At 38.7% G+C, this 27,476-nt stretch overlaps 1 protein-coding gene and 2 pseudogenes across 6 annotated transcripts in view; 2 read left to right on the top strand and 1 right to left on the bottom strand.

Moving 5' to 3' along the window:
- Positions 1–27,476, bottom strand: part of OTUD7B (OTU deubiquitinase 7B) — a 51,456-nt gene that overhangs the window by 14,328 nt on the left and 9,652 nt on the right. For 2 of the 4 annotated variants that reach the window (XM_081121157.1, XM_081121158.1), the window contains exons 2-6: positions 7,689–7,838; positions 3,802–3,990; positions 1,812–2,039; positions 995–1,096; positions 65–192 (exon numbers count right to left, since the gene is read on the bottom strand). In XM_081121157.1, coding sequence (XP_080977283.1) covers positions 65–192; positions 995–1,096; positions 1,812–2,039; positions 3,802–3,990; positions 7,689–7,773 — 732 coding nt within the window. In that variant the 5' untranslated portion in view covers positions 7,774–7,838. Of the gene's footprint in view, positions 1–64; positions 193–994; positions 1,097–1,811; positions 2,040–3,801; positions 3,991–7,688; positions 7,839–21,010; positions 21,031–27,476 lie in introns of those variants that run through there. The other 2 variants (XM_081121159.1, XM_081121160.1) reach the window with 2 other exon arrangements.
- LOC308549343 (ubiquitin-ribosomal protein eL40 fusion protein pseudogene) lies at positions 15,591–16,728 on the top strand (annotated as a pseudogene). Its single transcript has 2 exons — positions 15,591–15,611; positions 16,378–16,728. The product of its transcript is annotated as a ubiquitin-ribosomal protein eL40 fusion protein pseudogene (transcript).
- LOC308549109 (large ribosomal subunit protein eL21 pseudogene) lies at positions 18,890–19,402 on the top strand (annotated as a pseudogene). Its single transcript has one exon. The product of its transcript is annotated as a large ribosomal subunit protein eL21 pseudogene (transcript).

Here is a 27,476-nt window from a genome sequence, read left to right as displayed (position 1 = left end):
GAAGGCACTGAGCATTTCCCCTGGGTAACTGGGAAACAAGGTGCTACCACCCAAGCTCCCTCACCTCTTTATTCTGCTGTGTTTGCTGCCACCTCCAGCGTCGTTTTAATGCTTCCTTCTCCGCTCCCTTTTCCATCAGTGCATACAAAGCTTTCCGCAGCATCAAGTCCCGATCATGGAAACCCCACATCCCTGTGGCAAGAAAACAACAGTAAGACACCTTCCCATGACTCAATTCCCCTTATTAATTATGATACACAGATCCTGGAATGAAGGAAATCAGACTGAAGCCAAGTTCAAAGAAACCTTTCTGTTACTTAGGGGAAAGGTACTGAAGAAAAAAAAATGTTCCTGCTTTAGAAGTTCAGAAATTTTGAGGACTTGAAAGTGGGGGATACACCACACCCTACAGACTCTTGATAGAAAGCCCTTACTCCTGATGCAAGTCTAACAAAAACTAAACAGGGTAGCAGCAGATGAGACAGGTCTGGAACATGACAATCAGCATCAAAACTTGAGGGATGGTTGGAAAAATGGAGATTTTTTTTAAAGCTAAGGCAAATAACATACTAAGTTATAAATAGCCTTTATAAAGTTATTAAGTCTGACAGAGGATTAATGAAAACATACTTTTTTATATACCAAAAGAATAAATATTAAGTAGACTTATATACACACACATAGAGCTATCTATTGTCTGCTTTTTGCTGCTCATTATTTTTGACAGTCAACTTCATGTGTCAGGATAATTCTGTGTTCTCCATATGATTTCTGAGTAAGACTGAAAAACCAGGGGAGGACTCTCTTCCATCTCCTGCACCAACACACACACACACACACACACACACACACACACACACACACACACACGTGTCTTTGCTCTGAACCATCACTTCTGTCTATGATCAAGGCTGGTTGGACCAAGTCCTGCACATGACACTTAACTCTACTGATTCTTTCTACGAGGGAATGGAGGGCCACTTTCAAGACTCACCAAGAGAGGCTGCATGTAGGAGGCAGTTTCCATCTCCAGTAGTTGCCAAAGGAAGCAGCCTCTGACAAGTGGGGTCCACACTCACCCACCAGTTTAAACGCCCTACAGAAAAAGGAAGAAAAGAAGGGCAGATTACCCATAAAGCCCTTCCCACTTCCCTAATTTTAAAACAGACTCCAAATCTGCCTCTTCTAGGAAGCCTACCAGAATAAAACCATCATGCTATTACTCTTTATATCTCCTTCACTTATATCCAGTTGATCAGAACTTGGTGAGCACAACTGGTTAGATCAGTGGTTCTTTTTTTTAAAAATCCTCACCCAAGGATGTGATTTTATTGATTTTAGAGAGAGAGGAAGGGGGAGAGAAAGAGTGAGAAACAAAGATGTGAAAAAGAAACATCCATCAGTTGCCTCCTATATGCACCCCAACCGGGGATTGAACCTGCAACCCAGGTATGTGCCCTGACTGGGAATCGAACCACGATCTCCTAGATCGTAAGTCGATGCTCAACCGCGGAGCCACGCTGGCCAGGCTCACGTATTGATTTTTAGGTCCTGATTCCAAGGCCTTTTGTATGTATATCTGGTATCCCTTCCATTAAACAGGAAATTTCCAGAGGAAAGTATCTAATTTGTGTCCTTTCTTTAACCTGAAGAAGTGCCTAGCTTAGTACATGCTTATCTGACTGCTGACTTTGATTGTAATCAGATCACACGCTTCGACTGGAAGTTATTGGTAAAGCCCCATTCCGCCAAGTGGCTGCCTACAGGAAGAGAGCAGAGGGAAGAACATGGAAAAGAAAGAACTTACTGACCTGCCTGTTCTAAGGCAACCAGCATGGACTGTTCAATGAGGTCTCTCTCTATGAAGCTGCGAAAGTCTTCATTGTACACAGTGAGATCTGGAAGCTGGAAGGCACAGATGGGCATTTCCAGGGGGTGCTCACTGCTCCCCCCACCCCCACCATTGGAGGAGACATGGGACCGGGCCAGGGAAACAATGCTGGAGCTGGCGTGGGAGATGCCCCTAGACAGGCGTTTTTCTGCAATGAGAAATTGAGTCACCTTAGAACATACACAGCTCATTCAGAGGACTTTCCACTCAGGGAAAAACTGAGTCTCAATGGCTGCCAAATACCACAACCCTTTCTCAAACCAAACACAATTGGAGAAATACAGAAAATGGTATTTTTGTGCACTCACATTAGCACCAAATATACAATCCTCTTTCTACCCTTTTGGGAATCTGCCTTAACTTCTTCCTCTTCCCATCACTGTCTTTTTCCACTTTCATTTCTCAATATAATAGGGACCCATTCATTTGGCAACTTGGTCACTGTTAGGTGGAAGGAAGAGGGAATAAGGGAAATGGGGTTGCATTTGGCTAGATTGACTTAAGTAATCTCTCCGATAATTTTAAGGGTCTTGGAGAATATAGAAAAGGATTTTCATTATAGAAAATTAATGAAAAATCTTACACATTCAGGAACTTCCTTATCTACATTAATAACATTTAATCACATTATTTACAACAACTTTTCTTGATACTCACAGTTATCACAAATGTATGGGTACAATCAATTCTTACTTAACTCGCTACAGAGGAAGATAGTAATGTAGACAGTGCCTCAAATTACTTCATTTATTTTGAATACATGGCACTTACAATTCTCCAGCAGATATCCCATTGTGATAATAATTTGCTCACTGTAGTATTATAATTCATTTGCATGGCTCAAGTTATAGAAAGATTATCAAAAGAGCTAAAAAATGAGTTGGGTAGCAGTTCTTAATCCAATATTTGCCAGAGATGATGTACAAAGTTGAGATTTGTCTAAAAATTATTTTATAGTGATATTATTTTTTAAACTCTTTTTTTAGGTATTTAAAAATACCACATGCCTATGGTAAAAAATCAAAATACTATCAAAAGGTACAAAGTGTTACAAAGAAATCTTCCTCTCGTTCAAAATTCCTGATCTCTTTCCCAGAGGCAACCTTTCACATAGCCTTCTAGAATTTTTTTATGCACATAGAAGCATATAAAGCTTTTAAAGTCATTTAAAAAACCTAAACAGGAGCATACTATATACTGTATCTTACCTTTTTTAATAGATTTTAGAGGTTTCTTCCCAAAGCAGCACATCAAGTTCCACCTACTTCTTTCTAACAGCTACAGAATACTCCACAATATGGATGATTACAAATTATTTAACCACTCCTCTATTAATGGATATTAAAAGTTCTTTTCAAGCTTTAACTTTCAAGCTTTACACTAAATATGTGTGTGTCTATTTATATATGTATTTATTTAAAGTGTATATATATATATATATATATATACACACACACACACACACACACCACACACACATATACAGAGACATACATAAACACACATGATAAATTCCTAGAAATGAAATTGCTGAGTCAGTTTATATATGCATTTTTAAATTTTGGTAAGTACTGACAATATTAACAGAGTGGCCTCCAAAGAAGTAGACAGTAGTGACCCGTTGAATTCTGTCTTTATGTGTACCTTATCTCAACAATTAGACCGTATTCTCCTTCCTCTATTTTTTCACAGAAGAAGAGCTTTATACAGGATAATAACACTCAAGACGCAGAGTGACAGTAAGGGGCTCCAACACCTGGACAGATTGAGGCCACCTCTGACCAGTTTGGCTGGGGATAAGGGGGAGAATGGAATCATCTCTAAAGAATCACTGAACTCCCTGACTCCATTTGGCAGCCCCCACCCTTCCTTTCTACTCCATACGAAGTATCCCTCAGTTCCTCCAGTACCTTGAACGTTGTCATCCTGCCGCTGTAGGGTAGGTCGGGGAGGGCGAGTAGACTCTCTATCAGAAAACCCTTTTTCAGAGGTCCTGGAGGCACCACTCCCTTCACTAAAGGGTTGGGGCAGGTTCCCAGCGTGGACCTGACGTAGCTGTTCAAAGTCACTGAGGGCAGCACTCACATCCCAATTCTTTCCTGTCAGGAGACAATGCAAAAAGTGAATTGGGCACTTCAAATATAGAAAAATTGAGGGAGGACACTAAACGATCACTCTAACCATCCTATCAAAATTAGCAAGCATTTACTCATGCACACTTTAATCATTCTCCTTTCTTTACCCTGCTTTAATTTTCTTCATAACACTTCTATCCGAAATATCAAAATTTCTTTCTTTACTTATTGTCTATTTCCTAACTAAGCTCCAATAACACAGAAACTTTGTCTCTCTGTACTGAAAGGCCCTTAGAGACCTAGTAACCTCATTTTACATATAAAGGATATGAAGCTAAAGAAGTAGAGCGACTTGCCCAAAGTCACAGCCAGTTTGCACCCAGGCCCAGCAGGAATCAAGCCCAAGTTTCCTAATTCTAAGAGTTCTTAACCTAGACATCCTCTAGGGTGTCCTAAGCCATCTGAAACTGTATACAAAGTTATAGGTATGGGCATTTTTCTGAAGAGAGAGCTACTAGCTGTCATCAGATTATCGAAGGGAATTAACCCACCCAAATTTAAGAATCACTGCTCTACTGAATGCTGAAGACCCTAAAAGACAGATTTGTTATAACAGATTCTTCTGTTGCTTTCAACAGTTAAGTTATTCTATAAATAACAAACTGCATAACTCTTCACATTTCCTCCTGTTCTATTCCATCTGCTACCACCTTAATTCAATTCCTATCACCTAGTGTCCCATCTCCAATCTATTCTAAAGAATTCCTTGAGATTATTCTTTCTAAAGTACAGTTCTAATCATTTCAATTTCATAATCAAAATCTTTACTGGCTTACCACTGTCGATGGAATAAAGCCTAGGCTCTTTTGTGTGACATTCAAGGCTTTCTATGACCTAGTCTATTTTTCTAGCCTTTTTTCTGTACTTCAATTTCCCTGGCTATAAAAGTGGAGATGATATCATATTGGGTTGTTATGAAGATTAAGTGAATTGAAAGCATTTAGAACAGTGCTTGGTACACAGAAAGCATTATATATGCATTTAATGCCGATAGTGTTATATTTCTTATTATTATAAGTCTCCAGCTAAGCTATATTAATCATCCATGTCTGCTGAATTTACTTCTGCACCATTACATTCACCATTTGTTCCAACTCCCTCTGCTCACTCTGCTTTAGTCATACTGGCCTCTTTGCTGTTCCTAGAACATGCTAAAGACTGCTCCCGCCTACGGCCTTTCCACTAACTATTCCCTCTGCTCTTTCCCCAATATATCTACAGACAACTCCTCATCTCCTTCAGATATTTGTTCAAATGTCGCATTCTTAATAAGGCCTACCCTGACTAGCCAGTAAAAACCACAACCTCATCATTGCTCTTACAATTTTCCATATCACCTTATTAATACACTTTACAATTTACTTGGTTATAATGTTTATTGTTTATTGACTATCTTTCCCACTGTACGGGCAGAGATTTTTGTCTGTTTTGTTCAAGTACCTAGAACCTGGCACATAGTAGGGTACTCAATAATGTTTTTTGGAAAATGAAGAACTTTTGTCCTAATAAATGAATGACATTTGTCTTGAGCACCAGATCTATATTTCCAACTGTTTCCTCATAAACAGTCAACGTGTCCAAAACTGAATGTCCATCATCTTCCCTCCCAAAACTTTTTTTTAATGTGTCTTTGATTTCAGAGAGAGGGAGAGGGAGAGGGAGAGAGAGAAACATCAGTAATGAGAGAGTCACTGATCGGCTACCCCCTGCACTCTCCTAACTCAGGATCGAGCCTGCATCCTGGGCATGTGCCCCAACCAGAAACTGAACCGCAATCTCCTGGATCCTAGGTCGATGCTCAACCGCTGAGCCATGCCAGCTGGGCTCCCTCCCAAAACTTGCTTCTCCTCCGTCTATATTCCCCAAATTAGTCCCTCCAGGTCAGAAATTTCAGTCATCTTCAGCTCTTCACTATTCCTCAGATTTGATTCTTCACCTTCCCTCACTCATCTAGTCAATCCTCAGGGTTGTTTGTATCCCTGAAACATCTCTCAAATCCATCCTTTCTTGTTCATTTCTATTGTCACTATCCTAACTCAAGTCCTCACAATCTTCACCTGGTCTTTGGTCTTTTGGGAAGGGCTTTCTAGTCTCTACTACTCTCCCCTCTCTAATTTATTCTTTACATTACAATCAGAGTTAACTTTTAAAGAAAAAAGTAAGAGACAGAAAGATAGAGACAAAAAGAAAATGACATCAGGTCCTTTGGTTCCCCTTCTAAATTATATCTTAAATCCATCCACTTCTCACTCCACTGCTACCACTGTAGTTCAAATCACCATAATCTCTCACCTAAACTATGGAAATATTCTTAACTGATTTTACCACTTCTTCTCTGGCCACCTTCCAATCCGTTCCATTTCCTTCAACCAGTACATTGTTAAAAACTCAAATCCAATCATGTCACTCCCCTGGTTAAAATCCTTCACCAGCTTCCCACTGAAAAAAGAATGAAATTTAAACTCTACACCACGGCCTACAAAGACCTCACCCCCTATTGTCTCTCCTGCCTGTCTATCCGGCTTCCTACCTCTTGCACCAGTCTTACTACCTCACTATTAGTTTTTCCTATGTGCCAAACTCTCTTTCACCTTAGGATCCTTGTATAAGCTATCTCTTCTACATAAGCACTCTCTTCTACATTCCTTTGTCTTGCTACTCCTACATATCCTTCAGGGTTCAGCTCAAATGTCACTTCCTCAGGAAGGCCTTTCTGCACTCTCTATCTAATTTTGGTTTCTCTCTTACACTTCCATAGCAGTTCTTTCATAGCATGAGTGTGTGCATATGGATGGGTATGGGGGTATGGCTGTGAGAGAGTGAAAGCGAGACAGAAAGAATACTCAAGCATTAATTTGTAATATCATTGTTAAGAGCCAGACTCTGAAACCAGATTGCCTAGGTTCAAATCCTACTTAATCTCTCTGAACCTCAGTTTTAAAATTATAATACTGGGAACTGCAACCCTTATCTTCTATTTCCAAAGTAAGGCTCTACTTACAGGTAGCTAAGCAAATGTCAAATTGTTATACCTTTCCAAGGGCTGACAATTTATAAAAAATTACCCACGTATACTAAGAACTTGCCCCTTCCCCCACAGGCTTATCTATTTGAATTATTATATATTGTCATCATTAAAAAGCATCTGTTAATAATGACGCCAAACAAGAATCTCACACTGCATGATTCCAAGCCTCAGGGACTTTAAAATCTAGAACATTCACACTTATGTGTATATACAGTTACAAGTAAATAAAAGCAGCAAAAATGAAGACATTAAAATTAATTCACTCTACAGAGAATTATCCATACAAAATAGAAAAGAAACAAAACCATGGATAATCCCAAATATGAAAATCCAAGTCATTTATACATAAAGAAATCTTAAAGATCTAGAGTTATGCTTTTAGTGAACTAATATAAAATTTTACTTCCCTTACCTGAGCATAAATTGGCAGTGGAGAAAGCTATCCTAAAAAAATTCAACTTAAAACGAGTTTGCATTTTAAAATGATGGTGGGTCAGATATAGATTATTAGAAGTAACTTAAATGTAAGGCCTACCATACACAAAATGTCTTTCTGATCACCTTCAATGTTCCAAATCATCCTGAGAAGTACCACATTTTACTTTCTTCTCATTCTCCCCCAATCATCTCCTACCTTCCAGGAGGTCTCGGGCCAGCCCTGGCTCGGCTCCCGTGGAACGAACAAAATCCGACAGGACAGCATCCATGTCCAGGGTCATGTGATCATTAAGTACTTTCAGGCAGTGGATGTAGGGAGGACATAGATCAAAATTCGGGCCTCCACCTGAGAAAGAAATAAACACGTAAGGTTCAAATTACACTGGAATGGGATGATCATAGCCCAATTTCAGCAGCTTCCTAACCAAGTGGGGAAGCTAACCATCCTAGTGCATTCATTTCAGGTTGAATTTATTATGAAGAGTAACACTTAGCTTCCTAATTCCTCATTAATATTTATATTAATTTCTTAACTACTACATTAACCACAAAACCACAATACCACACCAAATAATGCTTTTCCCCTATATTTCTAGAATATTACATTTCTACCCATCAGTTTGCTTATCTAACCTAACAGAAGGAAGCAGCAGACTACAACCCTGAAAAACTCCCAACCTGCATTATTCTCTAACATAACACTTTGTTTATGTCCTTCCTGGTACTTTATATACTCTGAAATTATTTTAATTAGTTACTATCTGGCCTTCTCCTCTAATATGTAAGTTTCTTGAAAGCAGGGAGCTTGTGTGTGCTGTTCATTAATATGTCCCCAGCATGTATCACCTGGCACTTGGTACAGTGCTTGGCACACAGGCCCTCAGTAAATATTTGCTGCATGAATGAATGAGTGAATACTACACACTAACTTTACAGCTGACCACTCTTCCAATGCTAGTTGAGGAAATGGGAGGAACAAAAATATCTGGAACAACCTAAAATAAAACCATAAGCTATTACACAGAGTGGAGATCCCAAAGGTTCATAGCAAAAGTCAATCTTTGTCCGCTAACTCCACCCAGGACAAATGATTGCCAAATAAGTTCACCTGAAAAGGATCTCTTCTTTCTGACTTGACTTTGGCAGAAACTGTGTCCCTGACTGACAGCCTGGCACCAACCTGAATTCCTCTGAAGTTAGTAGTCCCAGCTGAGGAAGCAATAATGGAATGAAGAACAATCTCTAACCAAACTGCCATATCAGACAGGTTGTTTATATTTCTCTGTAGAGGACTTGTTCATAAAGTCACCAGGTACACACCTGCCCTACCACACTGACTCATCTCCTGCCTTTGGGGGAAGGCAAAAGTAGAATTCTCAAAGGTAACGGGTGACTGTCTCTTTAGAAACATCTCAGATACTTTATCTTCATACCACCCTTGACCCCAGGACACCACCTGTTTAGTGGTGTGATCAGATTCTGATTTTCCGCATTCCTTGGAAGTATTAGAGGTCACTAACTTGATAACAATGAATTTTTCTATGAGAGAGATGGCAAAATAGAAAGTATTCTCTCTTGTACTGTATAAGAGATGTACAAACGCTGGGACATGTTTTATTCATATTTGTAGCCCCAACACTTAGCATAGCATCTAGCAATATTGTAGGCAGCCAATCAATGTCTGATTAATAAATGATTAAGTGAACGTCCACTTCAGCTACCACCAAACCAATCAATCTGAGGCTTAACTTAGCAGATCAGAAATTCTAGGGTACTTCATACTTTGTATCACTCCTCTATTTCTAAGGGCTTCCCTGGTCCCAGTCCATCTCTCAAAGTTTTATAAACTCTCCTTTCTAAAGAGACATCAACTGTACTGTCACTACTTCCACCATCCTCATATCATATGATTTTTACCTACACCTGTATGTGTTAGCTGGGTGACTTTTGTCAAATTACATACAGGGTTTCAGTTGCCTCATATATCCTAGACTTGGAGTCAATGACTTCTAAGATCCTTTCCAGATTTAAAAAAAAATGAATTTCAGTTCACTACAGCCTCATAAACTATGATCCTTATGTTCTCTTTTGGTCTATGTATTATCAATGGCTAAATTACTTCCATTCCAGTATCACAATTGTCAGAAAAAGCTACAAATACAAAAAGAACTTTTGGCCTAAGATACCTCAAATTCAAAATGTTATAAAATAAATTAGTTCCTTACATTTAATACTTAAGAATTAAATTTCTTAAGAATTCATAGATAAACGAGTGGCTTAATACAGATAAAAATTCCTTCTCTAGGACCATTTCAGTCACTGTCTTAGGTCACAGGAGATGGTAGCAGCCCAAATAACTTTAATGCATGAATAATCCAAAACCAAGCGCATACCTGAAAATGAATTTGCCAACATAGTAGGTCATTCTTCTCAGGAAATATTTTTTAAAAGTAATTTAGGGGTCCAACATTATCTAGAATGACTTGACTTGCTCAAAAATTCAAAGCACTAAACCATATTTCTTGGCAGCACATTCTTATACTGATGTCTCCAGGTGCATGCCATGAACTTCACCCTAACCCACCCAACAGGTGAGGACAGCAGCTTTTGTTACATCACCACCAACACCTGGCTTGAGCTTCTCAAATTCCAAATGGGAATATCCAAGGCAACACCGAGACTCACAATCCTTGGCTCTGTCTCAGAACATAGGAAGGAAACGAAGAAAACAAAACCCTGGCTTTCAAACCTTCAAATGAAACAGAAGCAGCATTCAAATCGTTGTTGATTGAATGATACTTAGACAAATCGCAATTGGAGTCAAAATCCTCCAATCTTCCAACTGGAAGAAACTTCAGCAATTATTTAATCCATAGTTTGTCCCCATGCAAGAAACCTTCTATTATATCAGATCAATCATCCAGTCTCCACATGAATAGAAGCTTTGATGGAGAACTCATCCTTTGCTAGGATGTCCATTTTATTGTTAGACAGATTTAATTGTTAGGAAATACTTTTCTAAACTAATCACCATCCCTCCCCCACCTATAACTTTCAAGTAACGATCCTTGTTCTCTTCTCCAAAACAGTAAAATCTACTCCAGGGAATGATGAAATTTTCACGGGAAATGATCAGATTAAGCATTTCTTTACATAAAAATTTGTTGTGGCTCAATAGTGCAATGTTATGAGCCAGCCAGTGACTCCTACTTTACAAAATCCTCTCTTCCACAGCAGCACCTGCTTTTACCTGTATTCATTTGTAAAAGTGCTGACCCTGTAAGTGTAAACTCAACACATGGAATAAATGAAATTGGGTTCCCTGTTCCAAATGCACTTCTGCTATCTTTGCCTCTCATCCCTACTCTCACTTCTGTGCCCTCTTGAACTGATGCCAACAATCAAGAATAAAAAACAGCCGGGCCGGGCATGGCTCAGCGGTTCAGCATCGACCTAGGATCCAGGCGATCGGGGTTTGATTCCTGGTCAGGGCACATGCCTGGTTGCAAGCTTGATCAATGACTTTCTCATCATCGATGTTTCTATCTCTCTCTCCCTCTCCTTTCCTCTCTCTGAAATCAATAAAGATATGTTTTAAGAAAAAAAAGGTTTCTTTAAAAAAAAAAAAAATCACCCTATTGCAGTGAGAAAAGTAGTTTGGAGGGAACAAAAGTGGATTTAGGGAGAATTGATTAAAATATTATTACAAAAGAGATGATGGTGAGCTGGACTAGGAAGGATAGAGTGAAGACTGAAAAAAATGAATAGATTCCACTTTGTCCCTTCTTGCCTGAGTGAATGTGAACCCAGTGATTGATGACTTACTTTCTTGTAGAACCTAGATCCTTATCCTTCTATTTCATCTGCCTGATGTGGACAGATCCCACATTCAACTTCTCTGCTACTAAATGGGGCCACTGAGCAAGACAAGATCACATAACCTTGCAGAGCAATACAACTACAAATACCCCTTCAATGTAACACTGCTTATCTTTTGACTGACTCTGGTACCTCAACCAAATTTCTCAGTACTATCCCATACTTTCACCATTTTCCTTGAGCCTCCTACTTATCACATCTCCTACTCCTGGCAGATGACCAATTTCACAGAAAAAATTACACAACAACGCAAGAGCATTCCTTCAGGTTTCCTCCCCTGCCCCTACCTGCTGGCTAGTCCCCTCCTCCCTGCAGAATTCCCTAAAACAGACATTCACTGATGCTACTTTCTCACCTTATATTCAGTCCTCTACCTACCAAATGGTCTTCTAGTGAAAGAGAATGGTGGTTCCTCAAAGAATTAAAAATCAAATTACCTTATGACTCAGCAATTCCACTCCTGGATATTTATCGAAAAAATCTACAACACTAATTCAAAAAGATACATGCATCCCCATGTTCACTGCAGCATTATTTACAACAGCCAAGATATGGAAGCAACCTAACTGTCCATCATTCAGTGAATGGATAAAGAAGATGTGGTATATATACACAACAGAATATTACTTGACCATAAAAAAGAACGAAATCTTGCCATTTGCCACAACATGGATGGGCATATAGGATATTATAAGTGAAATAAGGCAGACAGAAAAAGATAAATACCATTATGAACTCACATATGTGGAATCTAAAAAACAAAATAAATACAGAAACAAACAAAGCAGCAACAAAGTCACAGATAGAACAAACTGATGGTCGCCAGATGGGTACTAGACTTATTGGGATGATCAATCCGTAAGATATATAAATGTCTATTTATTATGTTGTGCACCTAAAATTAATATAATAGTGTATGTCAGCTATAACTGAAAAAAAAATTTTTTTTTAAAAGAGAATAGCACTGACATAGATAAGATCATCAGTCCTCCTTGCTGCTTATCTAATGTGATCTTTTTGCTTCTCTGGCTCTACATCTTGGTCACCTTTGTGGGCTCCTCTTCCTGTGCCGTCACCAAAGGTAGTGCACCCACAATTCTAACCTCAGGCCTTCCATCTTCTCATTTTACATCGTCCCCACGAGAAACTTCATATATGCCTCTGAGCACCCAAATGCTGATGACTCCAAATGTATTTGCAGCCCCTAATTCTACACCTCACCTGGGAATTCCACATGCACTTCACATTCAGCACCTTAAAACCTGAGCTCATTCTCTCATCTATGTCCCCTACCCTTTCAATCTGTTTCTCTTCTAGTATTGCCTATGCTAGCAAATGGTACCATCATCCCCCACCCCCCAATCACCCAAATCACAAGCCTGGGAGCCACCCTGGACTTTCTTCTTGCCTTATCCTCACTCACAAATAGTCTTTTACTAAGTTTTACTAATTTTACTTTTAAAATTTCTCAGATCCATCCACCACCTTCCACTTGCTACATCTTTATTCTCTCTCAGGTTTGCATAACCTGGACCCTAGGAAATGGTTTCCATTAGCTATTTATCCCTCTTTCTCTGTCCAGCCATTATTTACAGTGGTTACTTGTGGAGGCTGATCAATCTAAAATGCAAATATGATAGTATTATATTCTACTGCTCCAAAATCCTCAATGGGTCCCCAGTGACTAAAGTATAAGGTCCAAATTCCTATACATGATAAATAAGGCCCTTCATGTTCGGCTGCATCTAACTCTCCAGCCTTATTTACTTCTCGTCATGATTCCCCTTCTTGTACTGGCAGTTCCCCAAGTACACTATGTGCTTCAAATTTCAGTTCCTTTGCACACGCTGTTCCCTCTGCCTGGAATGACTCCTGGTCTAGCATGTGAATTCTTATCTCTTCTTAAGACTAACTTGAGTATTACCTAATTTGCAAAATCTTCCCTGGCCTCCCAAGTTAAACTGCCCACTTCCTCCTTGGTGCTACACCTTGTACTCTACCTGTATCATATTATTCATCACACTGCACGGTATTTGTGTTTATTTACATGTTTGTCTCCTCACTAAACCATGAGCAATTTAAGGGCAGGAATCGTCTTGTTCATTCTGTATCCCTAGCATCCAAGTACCTAGTAGGTATTCAATTTTTATTCAGATGAACTGAACTGTATTTATACTAGTACCCCACTGCATGTATATACAACATACACACACACAAACAATATTTGCTGATAACAGAATAATCAATGTTGTAAACAGGGGAGTCTAAAACAATGGCTCATCTCATAGATATTTGCTTAAGATTGTTATATGATCTGATTTGCAATAGATTTCTTTTCCTAAACATTGTTTAGCTCAGACTAATATTAAAATCAGTCTGCATGCTCTGAGTACCCAACTATTTAGTAACAAAGAAAAAATGACCCAAAATTAAATACCGATTGTAGATAAAAGAGCTATGCTAAAATGCCTGAGAAGCTACTGACCCTACATTCTCTTGTCTACAAGATCCCCCAAAGTGTCCTTTCTTCCAGTATACCCACTCTCCTGGTTCCACTGATACATTACAGCTGTGTCTGAGTCCTCTCCAACTCCTCCCAAAACTCACTGGAAAACCACGACATTCAAGACTGTGAAGAATTTTCAAAGGTCAGAGACTCCTCCACGTCTATGTCGTCAGTCTAGAGGAATCCAGACAGGGAGAAAGAGGAGGGACAAAAACCTTTAGAAATTTCACACAATTCTTGATTAGGTGGGAGGGAGAGAGGAAAGATTGTCTTGGCAGATTGTTTTTAGTTAATATGGGTCCTTCCAAGTGAAAGAAACAAAATACAACCTTCTTAGAAAAAAGAAAATACGACCAAATTCCATACTTAAAGGGACCTATGTTATCATTAAATGTTACAACCCTGGGATAATAACATGGGCCTGAAAGGAGGAAAAGAAGTAAAAAGAAGTAATGTGTTAAAGCTATAGACATTATTTCATTTAAACTTCCAAACAACTCTTAAGAGGTCTGTTCGTACTGTTAACCCCACACTATAGATGAAGACACTAATGCTCACAAAGGTCAGGTAATCTACCCAAGGTTACAGAGATTAAAAAGTGGCAGGGCCAGGATTTTTATGAACGCAGCCTGTCTGACTCCGGAGACCAGACACTTGCACTATACCACACTTAGTCCAGGGAGCTGGACTGAGAAAGCATGGGCAGTCCACCCATGTGGAAGTCCACTCTCACTGCTTCAACTCCTTTCAACTCATGTTGATAGAGAATCGGCTCTGGATTTAGACAGATCTAGGTTCAAATCCCCAACCTACTACTAAGGGCTGTGCCATCATGAGAAAGTAATATAGCCATTTTGTGCCTCTGTTCCTTTGTGTATAAAATATCTGCATTTCAGACTTCTTGTTAGGATTAAATGACTTAAGATATGTAAAGCCTTTGGGGCAGTGCCTAGCACACAGTAAAGTCCTCAAAAAATGTCAGCTGCCTTCTTTCTATCTAATTCCCTCCCAAGCACTCTGCTTCACTCCACTGGTGCCCAACACAATCCCTATATCTTTCCTTCAAAAGCTCCCTCTACTCCACCCAAATCCTCCAGCCCTACAACCATTTCCAAGGCACAGTCTTAACACATACACACAACACCCAGTCCCTATCATTCCCATTCCAGTGTCTTTCAACTCTTTGAACCTTCAAGAAAAATGTTGTAAAGGGGGTTCCTTAGTTGTACCTTCTACCAGAAGGTCCGTCAAAAATAACAGCAAGAGAAAAAAGTCTGTCCTCTCCTAGACATACAGACACAGCTAAATAGCTCATTCATTCCCAAATCACAAGAAACAGCAATTTCACATGTATTCACTGAAATTCTAATATTTTAAATCTACCAGTCCTACTTCCTCACCTTTACCCCTTAGTACTCTACTCATTCCAGATTCAATATTTTATCATATTCTCTTATTCTCATACATGTTATCTATTTTTTGGATTGTTGGAAAGAAATGTTTACATCTCCTCCTACTTACCATACACAATACTGGGATGTTTTCTACCTCCACTATAGTATATACTCAGGGAATGTCTATTTTCTCCCCTAAATCAGACTTAAGAAAAAAAAACCTCAATGCAAATCATACAATTTGCCACTCCCCAAACAATTTATTAGTTTACCATATGCTAATGTGGATACATACCAGTAAGACATACAAGTTAGCCCCATGGCTTCATCACTATCACTGGTATGTGTATATGTCAGAACAAGATTTAACTAATTTTTTCTAAGGTTTCGAGTTTTTCAAATCAGGCCTATAAATAGCAAAATAAATCTCTAAGAGACAATTCCCATTAATAGCCAAATGCTAATATAATGATTTCGAAGACATTCACAGAGAACTCCTTGTGAACTGGCATTTGTCTTTTCAGTGCTACTGATAAAAGGCTCCTTGGATTACAGTTATTTGGAAAATTTAATAATTTGGAAGATTTGTACAATGGAAATTGACCTTTGGAAAAATAAAGGCAGAGAGAGTCATAGAGAAAGTCTGTTATTATAATATTGGCACAACCACAGTAACTTGAATAGAAACAGCAATCATGTAATGTTTATTTTTTCAGATCCAGACCAGTATGTCTATTTATGACACACAATGAATTTTTTGTTTTTCCTTTCAGGTAGGGCAAGGATAGTCCAAGGTTTGGTTCTCAATAAATTCAACTTTTAAAAGAATAGGCTATAAAAACAAAAATTCTACTTGAGCCCTTAAAGATCCTGATTACTGAACTTTTGACATGAGAGAAAAAAATAAATACTACAAACCAACAGAGGCTAGTCCAATAGCAAAACACAGTTTCTCTAGACTCAACCCTCAAACATTCGGTAGCTAAAGACCTCTTCTTTTTTTGATTCCTAATTATAGGGCATTTCACTGTTAGTTATAGAACTTCCATTCAAGGGGGAAAGTGGCAGAAAGAAAAAATTCCAATTAGCTCTTTCTCTTCAATAAGGCAGCAGAGGCAGAGATATGGATCTTTGTGAAGAATCTGACTGGCAAGACCATCACCCTCAAGGTCAAGGCCAGTGACACCACTGAAAATGTCAAAGCTAAAATCCAAGACAAGGAGGGCATCCCGCCTGATCAGCAGCATCTGATTTTTGCCAGCAAACAGCTGGAGGATGGCCACACTCTCTTAGACTGCAATATTCAGAAAGAGTCCACCCTGCACTTGGTGCTTCATCTGCAGAGCGGCACCATCAAGCCATCCCTCCACCAGCTTGCCCAGAAGTACAACTGCGATAAGATGATCTACCACAAGTGTTACCCTGCCTGTACCCCTGGCGGTGACAAATGCCACTAGAAGTACAGCCACACCAACAACCAGCACTCTAAGAAGGTTAAATAATTAAGGCCCTTCCACCACCTCCTCAGCCCGCAGGGCAGCCTCCTGACTGAACCCCATGGTGCTGAGGCCTCAATAAAGTTTCCCTTTCATTGACTGGAAAAGAAAAGAAAAAGAAAAATATTCCAATTACTGTAGTACCTGCAATTAGTTATTAATAGGAAATAAATTCCCTTTGTAAATTTCTTCTAGTAAATTAACTTCCTTCAGCATATAACTACTAACTTTTTAAAGCTTCGAACAATTTTTAAAAACTTGTCTTGCCCAGGCCAGTGTGGCTCAGTTGGTTGGAGTGTCGTCCCATACACCAAAGCGGTGCCAGTTCCATTCCCAGTCAGGGCACATACCTAGGTTGTGGGTTCAATCCCCCAGTCAGGGTGTAGATGGGAGGCAACCAATTGATGGTTCTCACTCACATCAATGTTTCTATCTTTCTCTTTCTCCCTTCCATCCCCTTCCTCTAGAGCAGGGATGGAGAATGTCAGGCCCTCAGACCACAATCATTTGGTCTGGCCCTGCTGAGGCCTCACCAAAGAAGAGCAGTTCCAGCCATCCCATTAGGGGTGAGTTAATTAAATGTTTCACCAAATAGCGCCAGATAATTTTTAAGCTGATAATTTTGTATGGCCCACAAATGATGTTCTAAATATCCAAATGGTCCTTGGCATAAAAAAGGTTCCCCACCCCTGCTCTAGAAGATAAACGAACATATCCTTGGGTGGGGATTAAAAAACCAAAAAATTTACCTTTTATAAAATTATGCAATTCAGTTAAAAAAAAAAACACAAACATATTATGACTATTATTATTTTTAATTCTCCATCTGCAAGTTCCATAATTCCATCTTTCCTGGCCATATCTAAGCCTCACTGGAACTCCTACAGGCCAGTACGCAAAACATTCACTGGCACTTGCTGTTACCATAAAGTGCCCTGTAATATTAGTTGGCCTTGCTGATACTCACATCTTATCTCTCCAATATGACTATTAGTCATTCATTCAAAATTTACCAAACTGGGTCCACCATGTACCAGGCACTGCCCTAGGGCCTGGGGATACAAATAAAGAAGAGAAGCCACAATCCTACCTTCAAGGCACTACAGTCTGAAGAAAGAAATCTAAACATGTTATTAGTGCCCAATGGGGTAGGAACAGGTATAAGGAGCAACCAGTTTAGCTGGATAGGTTAGGGAAGTTTCTCAAACTGGGTCTTTAGGACATGTAAGAGCTTACCAGGCTGGAGAAGAAGACACATTCTAAATAGAATTAAGATCCTTTAGGTTGGCATCTTTCTTTAACACTTTTAAAATTTTTAAACAGCCCTAACATAGTACATGCCTAACAAATATTTGTGGTTCTAAATTATTCATGCCAGTCCATACCTGTTGATAACTGAGAGCTAATCTATACCTAAAACAGGCATGTGAATTATTTACTGGTTTTAAATGTCATCATTCACCCCATAGATATGTAATCAAGGTCTATATGAAAAATATATTTGTACAGCTGTCCACTGAGGGAATAGTTTCTTGTCTGCTGTGAATTTTTGTTTTTAAAGCACTTTAGCAAATATGTCTTCATTTAATAAAAATTTTCAAAATTAAGTACTTTTTGAAACTTTTAATCTCCTCTTTTCTGATGGAAAACCCATACACACTGAGAAGCTTACAAAGCTTAAATGATACCCAGAAAATAAGGAGCTTGACCTAAGTTCTCTGAATCTGAATACAGGATTCATATTAGTTCTCCAGGGATGTAGAGCAAAACCAAATCAGTCTAGTCATACAAACTCCACAGGTTAACGCACTTTAATATTCTACTTTTAAAAATACCACCCATGTTCACCCACACTGTCTACTAGCCATCACCATCCTCCCGACCCCCGGCCAATCCCACCAACACACATATATTTCTATTTCCAGGTTGGAATTAAGAAGCAGAAACTCTAACCCAAATACTCTATCCTAAGTATCATTTGCGGCCCTTAAACTGACTTGTATAGGTTGTGCCTTTTGTGGTAATAATTTTTCTTTTAAAAGCAACCATGCCTCTTATAGTTATGCACATAAAATGAGTTACACTTTTGGCCGGAACCGCCATTTGCCAGTAATTCGCCAAAATGACCAACACAAAGGGAAAGAGGAGAGGCACCTGCTATATGTTCTCTAGACCTTTTAGAAAACATGGAGTTTTCCTTTGGCCACATACATGTGCATCTACAAGAAAGGTGATATGGTAGACATCAAGGGAATGGGCACTGTTCAAAAAGGAATGCCCCACAAATGTTTAAACAGGCAGAGTTTACAGTGGCAAAACAGAAAGAGTTTACAATGTCACCCAGCATGCAGTGGGCATTGTTGTGAACAAACAAGTTAAGGGCAAGATTCCTAACAAGAGAATTAATGTGCGTATTAAGCATATTAAGCACTCTAAGAGCCGAGATAGCTTCCTGAAACGTGTGAAGAAAAATGATCAGAAAAAGAAGGAAGCCAAAGAGAAAGGTACCTGGGTTCAACTGAAGCGTCAGCCTGCTGCACCCAGGGAAGTACACCTTGTGAGAACCAATGGAAAGGAGCCTGAGCTGCTGGAACCCATTCCCTATGAATTCATGGCATGATAAGTGTTAAAAAAAAAAAAAGACCTCTGTACTGATAAAAATGTTTCTCTTAATTGGGTAGAAGTGTGGTATCCCTTCCCCCAAAAAATAATTAAAGAAAACTTTGTGTACTAAAAAAAAAAAAAAATTAGTTACAAACATGTAACACAATCTGACAATTCTATAGAGAATTGGGAATAGAGAATATACACTTCCATTATTTACGTAATTAACATTTCACATTTGGGATTTATGTGCAATAAGCCTGGCGGTGAGGTACAGAAAGTCAGTCTATTTTCCTTGTTTAGTACTTTAGAATTATGGATTTTAGAATTAGGACATCAGAGATCATTTCACTTCATACCCTCAAGTCACAGATGACAGCACTGAGAACCAAGTGAATAAGATTAAGTGACTTGCCCATAGTCACAGAGCTAACTAGTGATAAAACTGTGTATAGCACATAAATCTGTTGACCCCTATTCCAACAATCTTTACTTGACTTCACATATATCGGTAACTTTCAATTCTCTACGTGATCCACTCATGGATTTATCTATGAAAACTTCCTTTCCTCCTGCCACCCAGCTAAATCTCTTACTTCTACAAAAAAGATGAATATTTAGGAAACTTAATCACTTAAGCAAACCATATTAAGAAAGGAAAATCATCTATAAAGAAAATCATGAAGGCATAGCACAATCAAATCATCATTTTTGTTTCGCTCATCACCTCTAAAGATATAAACTGGATTGCAAATATTGTTCTAGCACTGTATCCCTGAGGTCTGAAGTGTTGTAGCAAGAGGGTAGGATAAAATTATGTTTTACATGAATACAGATTTTTATCTTTTCCATTGATAGTTTGAAGCTGTAATATACTTATCATATGCTATTAAGAAATCACAGCAATAATTAAATTTTGAACAGGATAAAACATAAAATAAAAACCAAGAAAGAAATAAAACACCAACTTTTAACAAATTACTTCTCCTTGTCCAAAAGGATAAAATGCTTGGAAGCATCAAAGCAATCACTTTCCTCACATTCACATTTATTCATGTTTATTTGTAGGAAAGCTACATTTCTTCTTCCTTTTAGGAAGGGTGACCAGCAACACAGCAGCATGCAGACCACTGCAGTTTTCCAATGAAAACCTTAACCTCCTACTCAATCATTCAATAAGCATTTATTAAGGACCTACTCTGTACCAGCCAGTCTGCTAAGTAAAGGGAACACATCAACCAGTAAGTCATTATCCCAGCTTTCTATAAGTTCATCTCATGGGTTGGTTCCAGAGAAAATACCAAGATAGGTGTCAGCTAATTTCCTTTATATTCAACAAAGATTTACTGAGTGCTAGGCACCAGAAACAGGAAAAAAATGAGGAAATTCTAAAAAGTAAGAGGTCTTTTCAAAATTTACTAAACAACTAGCTCTTTTGAATTATTAAAACCACATGTTCTTCTCCAAGAATCCAATCATCAGAAGTTGGCTGTAAAGGCTTTTGATGACACCACCTAACCAATATTTGGGTCAAAGATAGTTTCCCTAATCTTACTACTTAGTGAGCCCAGGCAGATACTGTCCTGGACTGATACACTTTTGTTATTTATTTTAAGATCCATATTGTGGTTTATCTTACCAACAATCTGAGATAAGCTGTTTCCTATGTAGAAAGATGCCTCCAGTAGAATGCACTATAAGTCTCTAAGGTCAAACATGTGGCAAGTCCTGTTACACTTTCTTGCCACCATACAGTACGCCAAAGCACTATAGGCAACCCTTCAAGTTTTCAGGGTGACAGATCTCTGCTTTTCCTTCTCCCTTCCACAAAAAGTTCAAAAAATATCAATTAGTAAACAAGTTATCTGGCAAATATCCCATTTTCCTCTGATTTTTTCCTCTTGAAATTAATCCAGGAAACCAACCCTTATGAATCTTATTCAATTAATATTTTTAATATTATTGGTAATGGTGGTGATAGCAACTGCTAGCTTTGCAGTTCACAAAATACTTTCAAATACATTACACCATTTGCTGCGGGGGGGGAAAATGGAGAGGGGAATAAGAGGAAATATCATAGGCAACTATCTCAAATATCAAAAATTAAACCCAGGTTAACCAAAATTGAAAAGCAAGCTTTTTCAATCCTACCCAGGGGTCAAGAAGTTATTTCTATTAAAAAAGCAGATGACTGACTCTAGCAATGCAAAAATCACAAATTTCCCCTTACATGTGACCTTAAATGCTAGGCCTAATTGATTCAATTTATAAATGTTAAGACCACAGTCTCAGCAAGAATCTGATACTATGAATCCTTGTTACCCCAACCCCCTTCCCAAATGCTTTACCCATAGTTTAAGGCTCAATAAATATTCTTCTGAAGAAATACTTAAGGAGAGAAAGGTGCCCAAGAGAGACTGACAACACTTAGCATTCAACTACCTCTTTAAGATTTAACTGACATTTATTATGCACCAATAAAAATACCAAGCACTAGGTTAGACCCAGCTACATAAATCATCTCATTAACCTCATGAGCATGCCCAGATACTCCTGAATCCCCAAAACTAAACTGACTGGATCCTCAATACAAAAGTTTTAACACTTGCAATCTTGATCCTACCTAATTAATCCCTAGAACTCAACTGAACGTCAATTCCTACTGGAACCCAGCTCCTCATTTTCACAGACTGAAGCTTTTAATGCTTTCTACTAGGTAATAATGCTCACACAAAAATGCCTTGTGTCTATTTTTAAGCTCCTAACTCCAAAATAAACACCATTCATCCCAGTATGGCACATGTGATAATGGCCATAATCTAAAACAAGTACTCTGTTGGATCACACTAGTTAAAAATACACCTAGAATGCTAAAAAAGCTGAATTTCAGTTGGGCAGAAGACATTGGATTTTAAATAGTCTTCCCAACCTTGAGACTATTTCCTAGTCCTCTGAATACAAAAAGCCTTCTCTACTTGAGTGAATTGCAGAAGGCAAATTTGACCCAAGGTTCATCAGAGAGAAGTGGGGGGGAAAGAAAAAATATTCCAACTGGCGTGACTACATTACAATGTTAACAACACATTACTCACCATTGTACTACAAGAAAGAACTTGCAAGTGGGCAAGGAACATTCAGGAAGCCAAGGAAACAAACAAAACTCTCCCAGTCCTCAAAGCACAAACACATTCAAGTGTCAAAGCAGGACACACTGTCCAGTTTCTACCCAGGTATGAGTGGGCGACGAGGGAGTGGGAACAGGGGAGGGGAAGAGAGGAAAAGCATTATAGGGCAGGTGTGCTTGTCAGCACCAAGGCAGATTTCGTTCTTGGATCCATCAAGAACCTATTTAACAAAGAAATACTGGGGGTCCCACCTATTTTCATCACTTGATTTATTTATATAATCACAGAGAACCAGCAATGTATGTAAATGGAAGCATAATATGATAATGGTTGTAGATATTCCTTTAGAATCCATCAGATGTATTTCTAAATCCTAGCTCTGTCACCTTCTTGTTGTGTGACATTCAGCAAGTTATTTAACTTCTCTGTGCCTTAGCAGGAACCTCATCTCATATTCACTGCGATATCCTCAGCACTTTAAACAGTGCTTAACTATTCTGGATCAATTAAGTACTTCGTTAACATAGTAATAAATATTTTGGATGAATTAACCTGTAAATAGGTTTAAAAATACCTATCTTATTTAATTATTATGAGTATTAAATGAGGTAATATATAAAGCGCTTAGTATAACTCAGGGTAGGGTCCCATTGTTAAATAATAAAGTTTTCTTCCCTTTAATGCCCAGCCAGGTCAGAAGTTATAACAGATGAGTCATGGCAAGGATTAAGATGGGATAAGAATTATAGAAGCCAAGCATTGGAAGATGTTTATTACTAGGGACCTAGTCATAAAACCCAGGAATATTTAATCTTGGCAGATGAAATTAGATACAGTGTCAGACCCTCATAGTACCTACATAATAAATATTAGTTCATCCAGAAAATGCTATTTTGAGTCCTCAGGTATCTGTTACCACAGATTTAAAGCCTGGCTGAAAAGAAAAAGAAACAGAAAAAGGGAAGAGCCCTGGCCATTGAGGTTAATTGGTTAGAACATCAGCCCATGCACCAAAGGGTCTCTGGTTCAATTCTTGATTCCCGGTCAATTGTTCCCCACCCCACCCCCTTCCACTGCCACTCTCTCTAAAAATCAATGGAAAAAATATCCTCTGGTGAGGATTAACAAAAAATTTAAAAAAAGAGGAGAGGTGAGACTGAGTTGCATCTTAAGTATGCCTGTCTACATACTGAGCAGTGTCCCATGCACCGTCCCATGCACCAAAAGGTTGCCGGTTTGATTTCCAGGCAGGGCACAGGCCCAGTTGCAGGTTGCAGGTTCAATCACTAGTAGGAGGCATGCAGGAGGCAGCCAATCTCACATCAATATTTCTCTCTCTCTCTCTCTCTCTCTCTCCCTCTCCCTTACTCTCTCTAAAACCAATAAAAACGTATTTTAAAAAAATACGTATAAAGGATTTTTTAAAAAGCTATTCAATTCTCTAAAAACTTCCCATTAGCAAAAATGTTGATTCACAGTATTTACTGGCCTTTTTAGGTAATACAATCAGTGTAAGTAAATTATTCTTAGCTGCTGATAGAGTAAATAAACCTGAAAGGTTTGAGTCCAAAACTCGTCTCGCTTTACTCCAAAAAGACTAATGGAGCCTTAGAGGCTACTTCACCGACAGCTTGTATCCAAAGCAGCCTATCTACACACAAGGGAAAGAACTATTTCATCTTCAAAACTGCAGTTCGAAGAGCATATGCAATTAAATCCGAAATCTGAAGGAATCTTTTTCCTTGACTATGAAGAACGAAATCTCAGAAGATATAGCTCGAAGAAACCAGAGTCACTGTTGCATTATGAGCCTGATAGAGAGAAGTACACATATTTAGTGTCTAAATATGAGGAAAACCTATGCAGAACTGAAACAGCTTGTGGTTAAACCTCATCATAATGTGGTCTTCGACTTCCCATTTCACTTCCCAGGCACCTGCTCTGTCTTTTTAACCATTAAACCCACCTCCTAAGCAATATGATATAGAAAGAGTACTGAACGACAGTTAAAAGAATGGGCTCTACACCAAGTTCTACTACTTAAACCAGTTGTTTAAACTCTCTCTATTCAGTATTAACGGAGAATGTGGGGCTAGACTCAGTGCTCTTCAAAGGTTTCCACCCAGGTATCCCTTTGGAGAGCAGATATATCAGAAACTAACCAAACCCAGCTCTCCTATTGCTATAACCCAGATTAAAAACATATACATTGTTCTTGTCTACCCCTTTCCCACAAAAAATTACCAAGTTCTATTTATTTTTCTTCAAATCATTTGAATCATCCAGTTTCTCCATTACCATCATCCCTGCAGACTCCTTCCCAGGACTATTACAACAGTGCTCTAACTGGTCTCTCTTCCTCATTGTACACCACACGGCTGAATAAATTTTTCTAAAGTACTAATTTATACATAAAATTCCCTGCTTGTGGATTTTTCACTCTAAGCATAAACCAAACTTCTCTGCCTGAGATTTAAGGCCCTCTCCAACTTCACTAGTCTCGCTGCTCTTGCAGGTGGAACACGAGGCAACGAAGAATTGCATAGTGTCTACTCAGTCTGCCCACAAACCAAGGTGGGCTCAGCTTGCTGCTCTCCTGCGTTGAATGTGTCCCCTCTATACTTACTCGATTTCTCTTCTGCGGCCTAGATTACCCGAAAGGTAAAAATGTGCCTACCTACTCCCTCTAACTTCCATGTAACTCCATATAACTGTACTCCTCACTTGAGTATCCAGGAATTAGTATAACTATTTATCTTTTTATGCATTCAGTCTTCACAACTAATTAAGTTCTTGATAACTTTTACTCTTTCTATACCTGAGGCCTAACTTTTCAGAAGGCAGATATCCAATAAAATATTGGTGGTAACTACTACCTTGGACAAATCATTTAAATTTTCTGGGCCTCATTTTCCTCACCTAAAAAATGATGACAATATGTAAATTTCCTTTCAGTTCTAAAATGCTATATGATGGCATACATACTACTAATAGCCTGTATTTATTTCTTGCATTTCTTGCTTTCTATATATGTATTTATGTATATGTAACTATTTTCCATTTAATCCAGAATATAAATTCCCAAAGGGCCAATTCTCCTACTACTTGTTTATTTACTGGGTAACACTTCCTTGGCATCTCCTTATAGCAACTTGTCCAAATTCCAGCACACAGCAGGTGTTCAGTAGAAAGGAATTTATAGTCTCAACCAGGCAGCAAACATCAAGGGGAATTTACGTAGATGATTTTTTTAAGTCTTCATTTCTAGAATGAACTAGTATATTACAAAAAATTACAAAGATAATGTGAGAGAAGTAATTTAATGTTAAAATGAGAGGTCACCTGTGCCAAATAGTTAGGAATTTACTTTAGGCAACGAAGAACTGCGCAGAAGCTAGAATGAGCATATCCTTCTGTTGTTGTTAATCCTCACCCAAGGATATTTCTTCCATTGATTTTTAGAGAGAGTGGAAGGGGGGGGGGTGGAGAGAGGTATCAATCGATTGGTTGTCTCCTGCACATGCCCTGACCTGACTGGGGCCAGGGATCAAACCTGCAACCCAGGTACATGCCCCTGACCAGGAACTGAGCCCGAGATGCTTTGGTGGGTAGGCCAACACTCTGTAACTACTGAGCCACACTGGCCAGGGCCGGATGCAGCATATCTTAAGGCTAAATCTCAAATTCTATTTTCAGAATTCTGAGCATTATGGGAAGTCTTTATCCCTGATCAGTAAACAACAGGAACCAAGTGTCCTTCACGTCAGGTAATCCTGTCCTTAGTACTGATGGAAAATTTCAGAAAACAAATAGTCTAACACTCAGCCGGGTCAGCTTCCAGTTCAAAGGAGACAAAAGCAAATGCTCACAAAGGAACTCATAAGAGCAGGTAAATTTGAAAACAGTTGAGAATCTGCTGTCTAAAATATTTTTGTTAGCAGTATTATATTTTCCCACTGTCTTGCCTCAATTCCTCACACAGGATTGATTATCTTCAAATAAATATCAAAATTTACTAATACAAAAACCTCGAAGGAATTTTCATGTCAGTTATTAATGATTCAAAAGGTACTAGTAGACCAACTCATTTTAAATGACCCTGACTTTTCAAAGTACTATTTTAGAACACAAAACTGTTCTTTCAAAGCTGAATTCTATACATGATGTTTTCCAAGTAGTATGCAGCCTGAATACAACTTTGATATAGTTAAGGTACAAGGTTCATAAAGAATTCTATGCCAGGTTTAGAAGGATGAGAGGAAACAGAACCTGTTTAAATGTTTATACCTATCCCCCACCTTTCCTTTCCTGTTCTTCAGTCTGATACTGTATCTGCTAACTCCTGCTATCTTCTGTTTCTTTGCTCCTTTCCCTGACTTCTGCATCTCCCTACCCCTTATCCTAAGAACTGTGTGGGGAACTACAAAGTAAGAGTCTGGCGCCGGAGCTGGGGTTCTTGCCCTCTTCCCTGTTATATCTCCAAGGGCCACAGGCAGTTTTCTCGTCTACGGTTTTTGCCACCACCACATCTCCCTTATCAAGACATTGGAGTAGCAGGAAAGGGTGTGGGGAGTCATTTACTCAAAGGAAATATAAGCTTATTAAAGTCTACTCCATCAATTCTATGATGCTATTGACAGCTTCATCTCAGGCTTATTTCCCAAAGCCTATCCTGGCTTACAACCCTCACACATCCCTCCAAAACCTTCCAAAATATACTAAATGTGTGCTAAGAAATAAAAACATTTTATCAAAAATTTGAGCTAAACATAACTACCAAAAAAAGTTGGCCGCAAGTTAAATTTTAGAAATACATTTTAGAATCACAAATGAACTTGGGATTATCCACTTTGAAAAGGTTCCTGATGTTTTTCAGAAACGCAAAAGGAAATCAAGGCCTGAAGTATTAAGTTAATCCATACAAAACTGCTGATATGTGACTGCTTTTACCTACAAAATTGCAATCCCCAGTAGAGGGCA

This window comes from Miniopterus schreibersii (assembly GCF_964146895.1).
Source record: "Miniopterus schreibersii genome assembly, chromosome: 19".
In the NCBI taxonomy this organism is placed as follows: Eukaryota; Metazoa; Chordata; class Mammalia; order Chiroptera; family Miniopteridae; genus Miniopterus; species Miniopterus schreibersii.
Note: the sequence above shows the minus strand (reverse complement) of the source record. Positions and strands in the feature narration are given on the sequence as shown.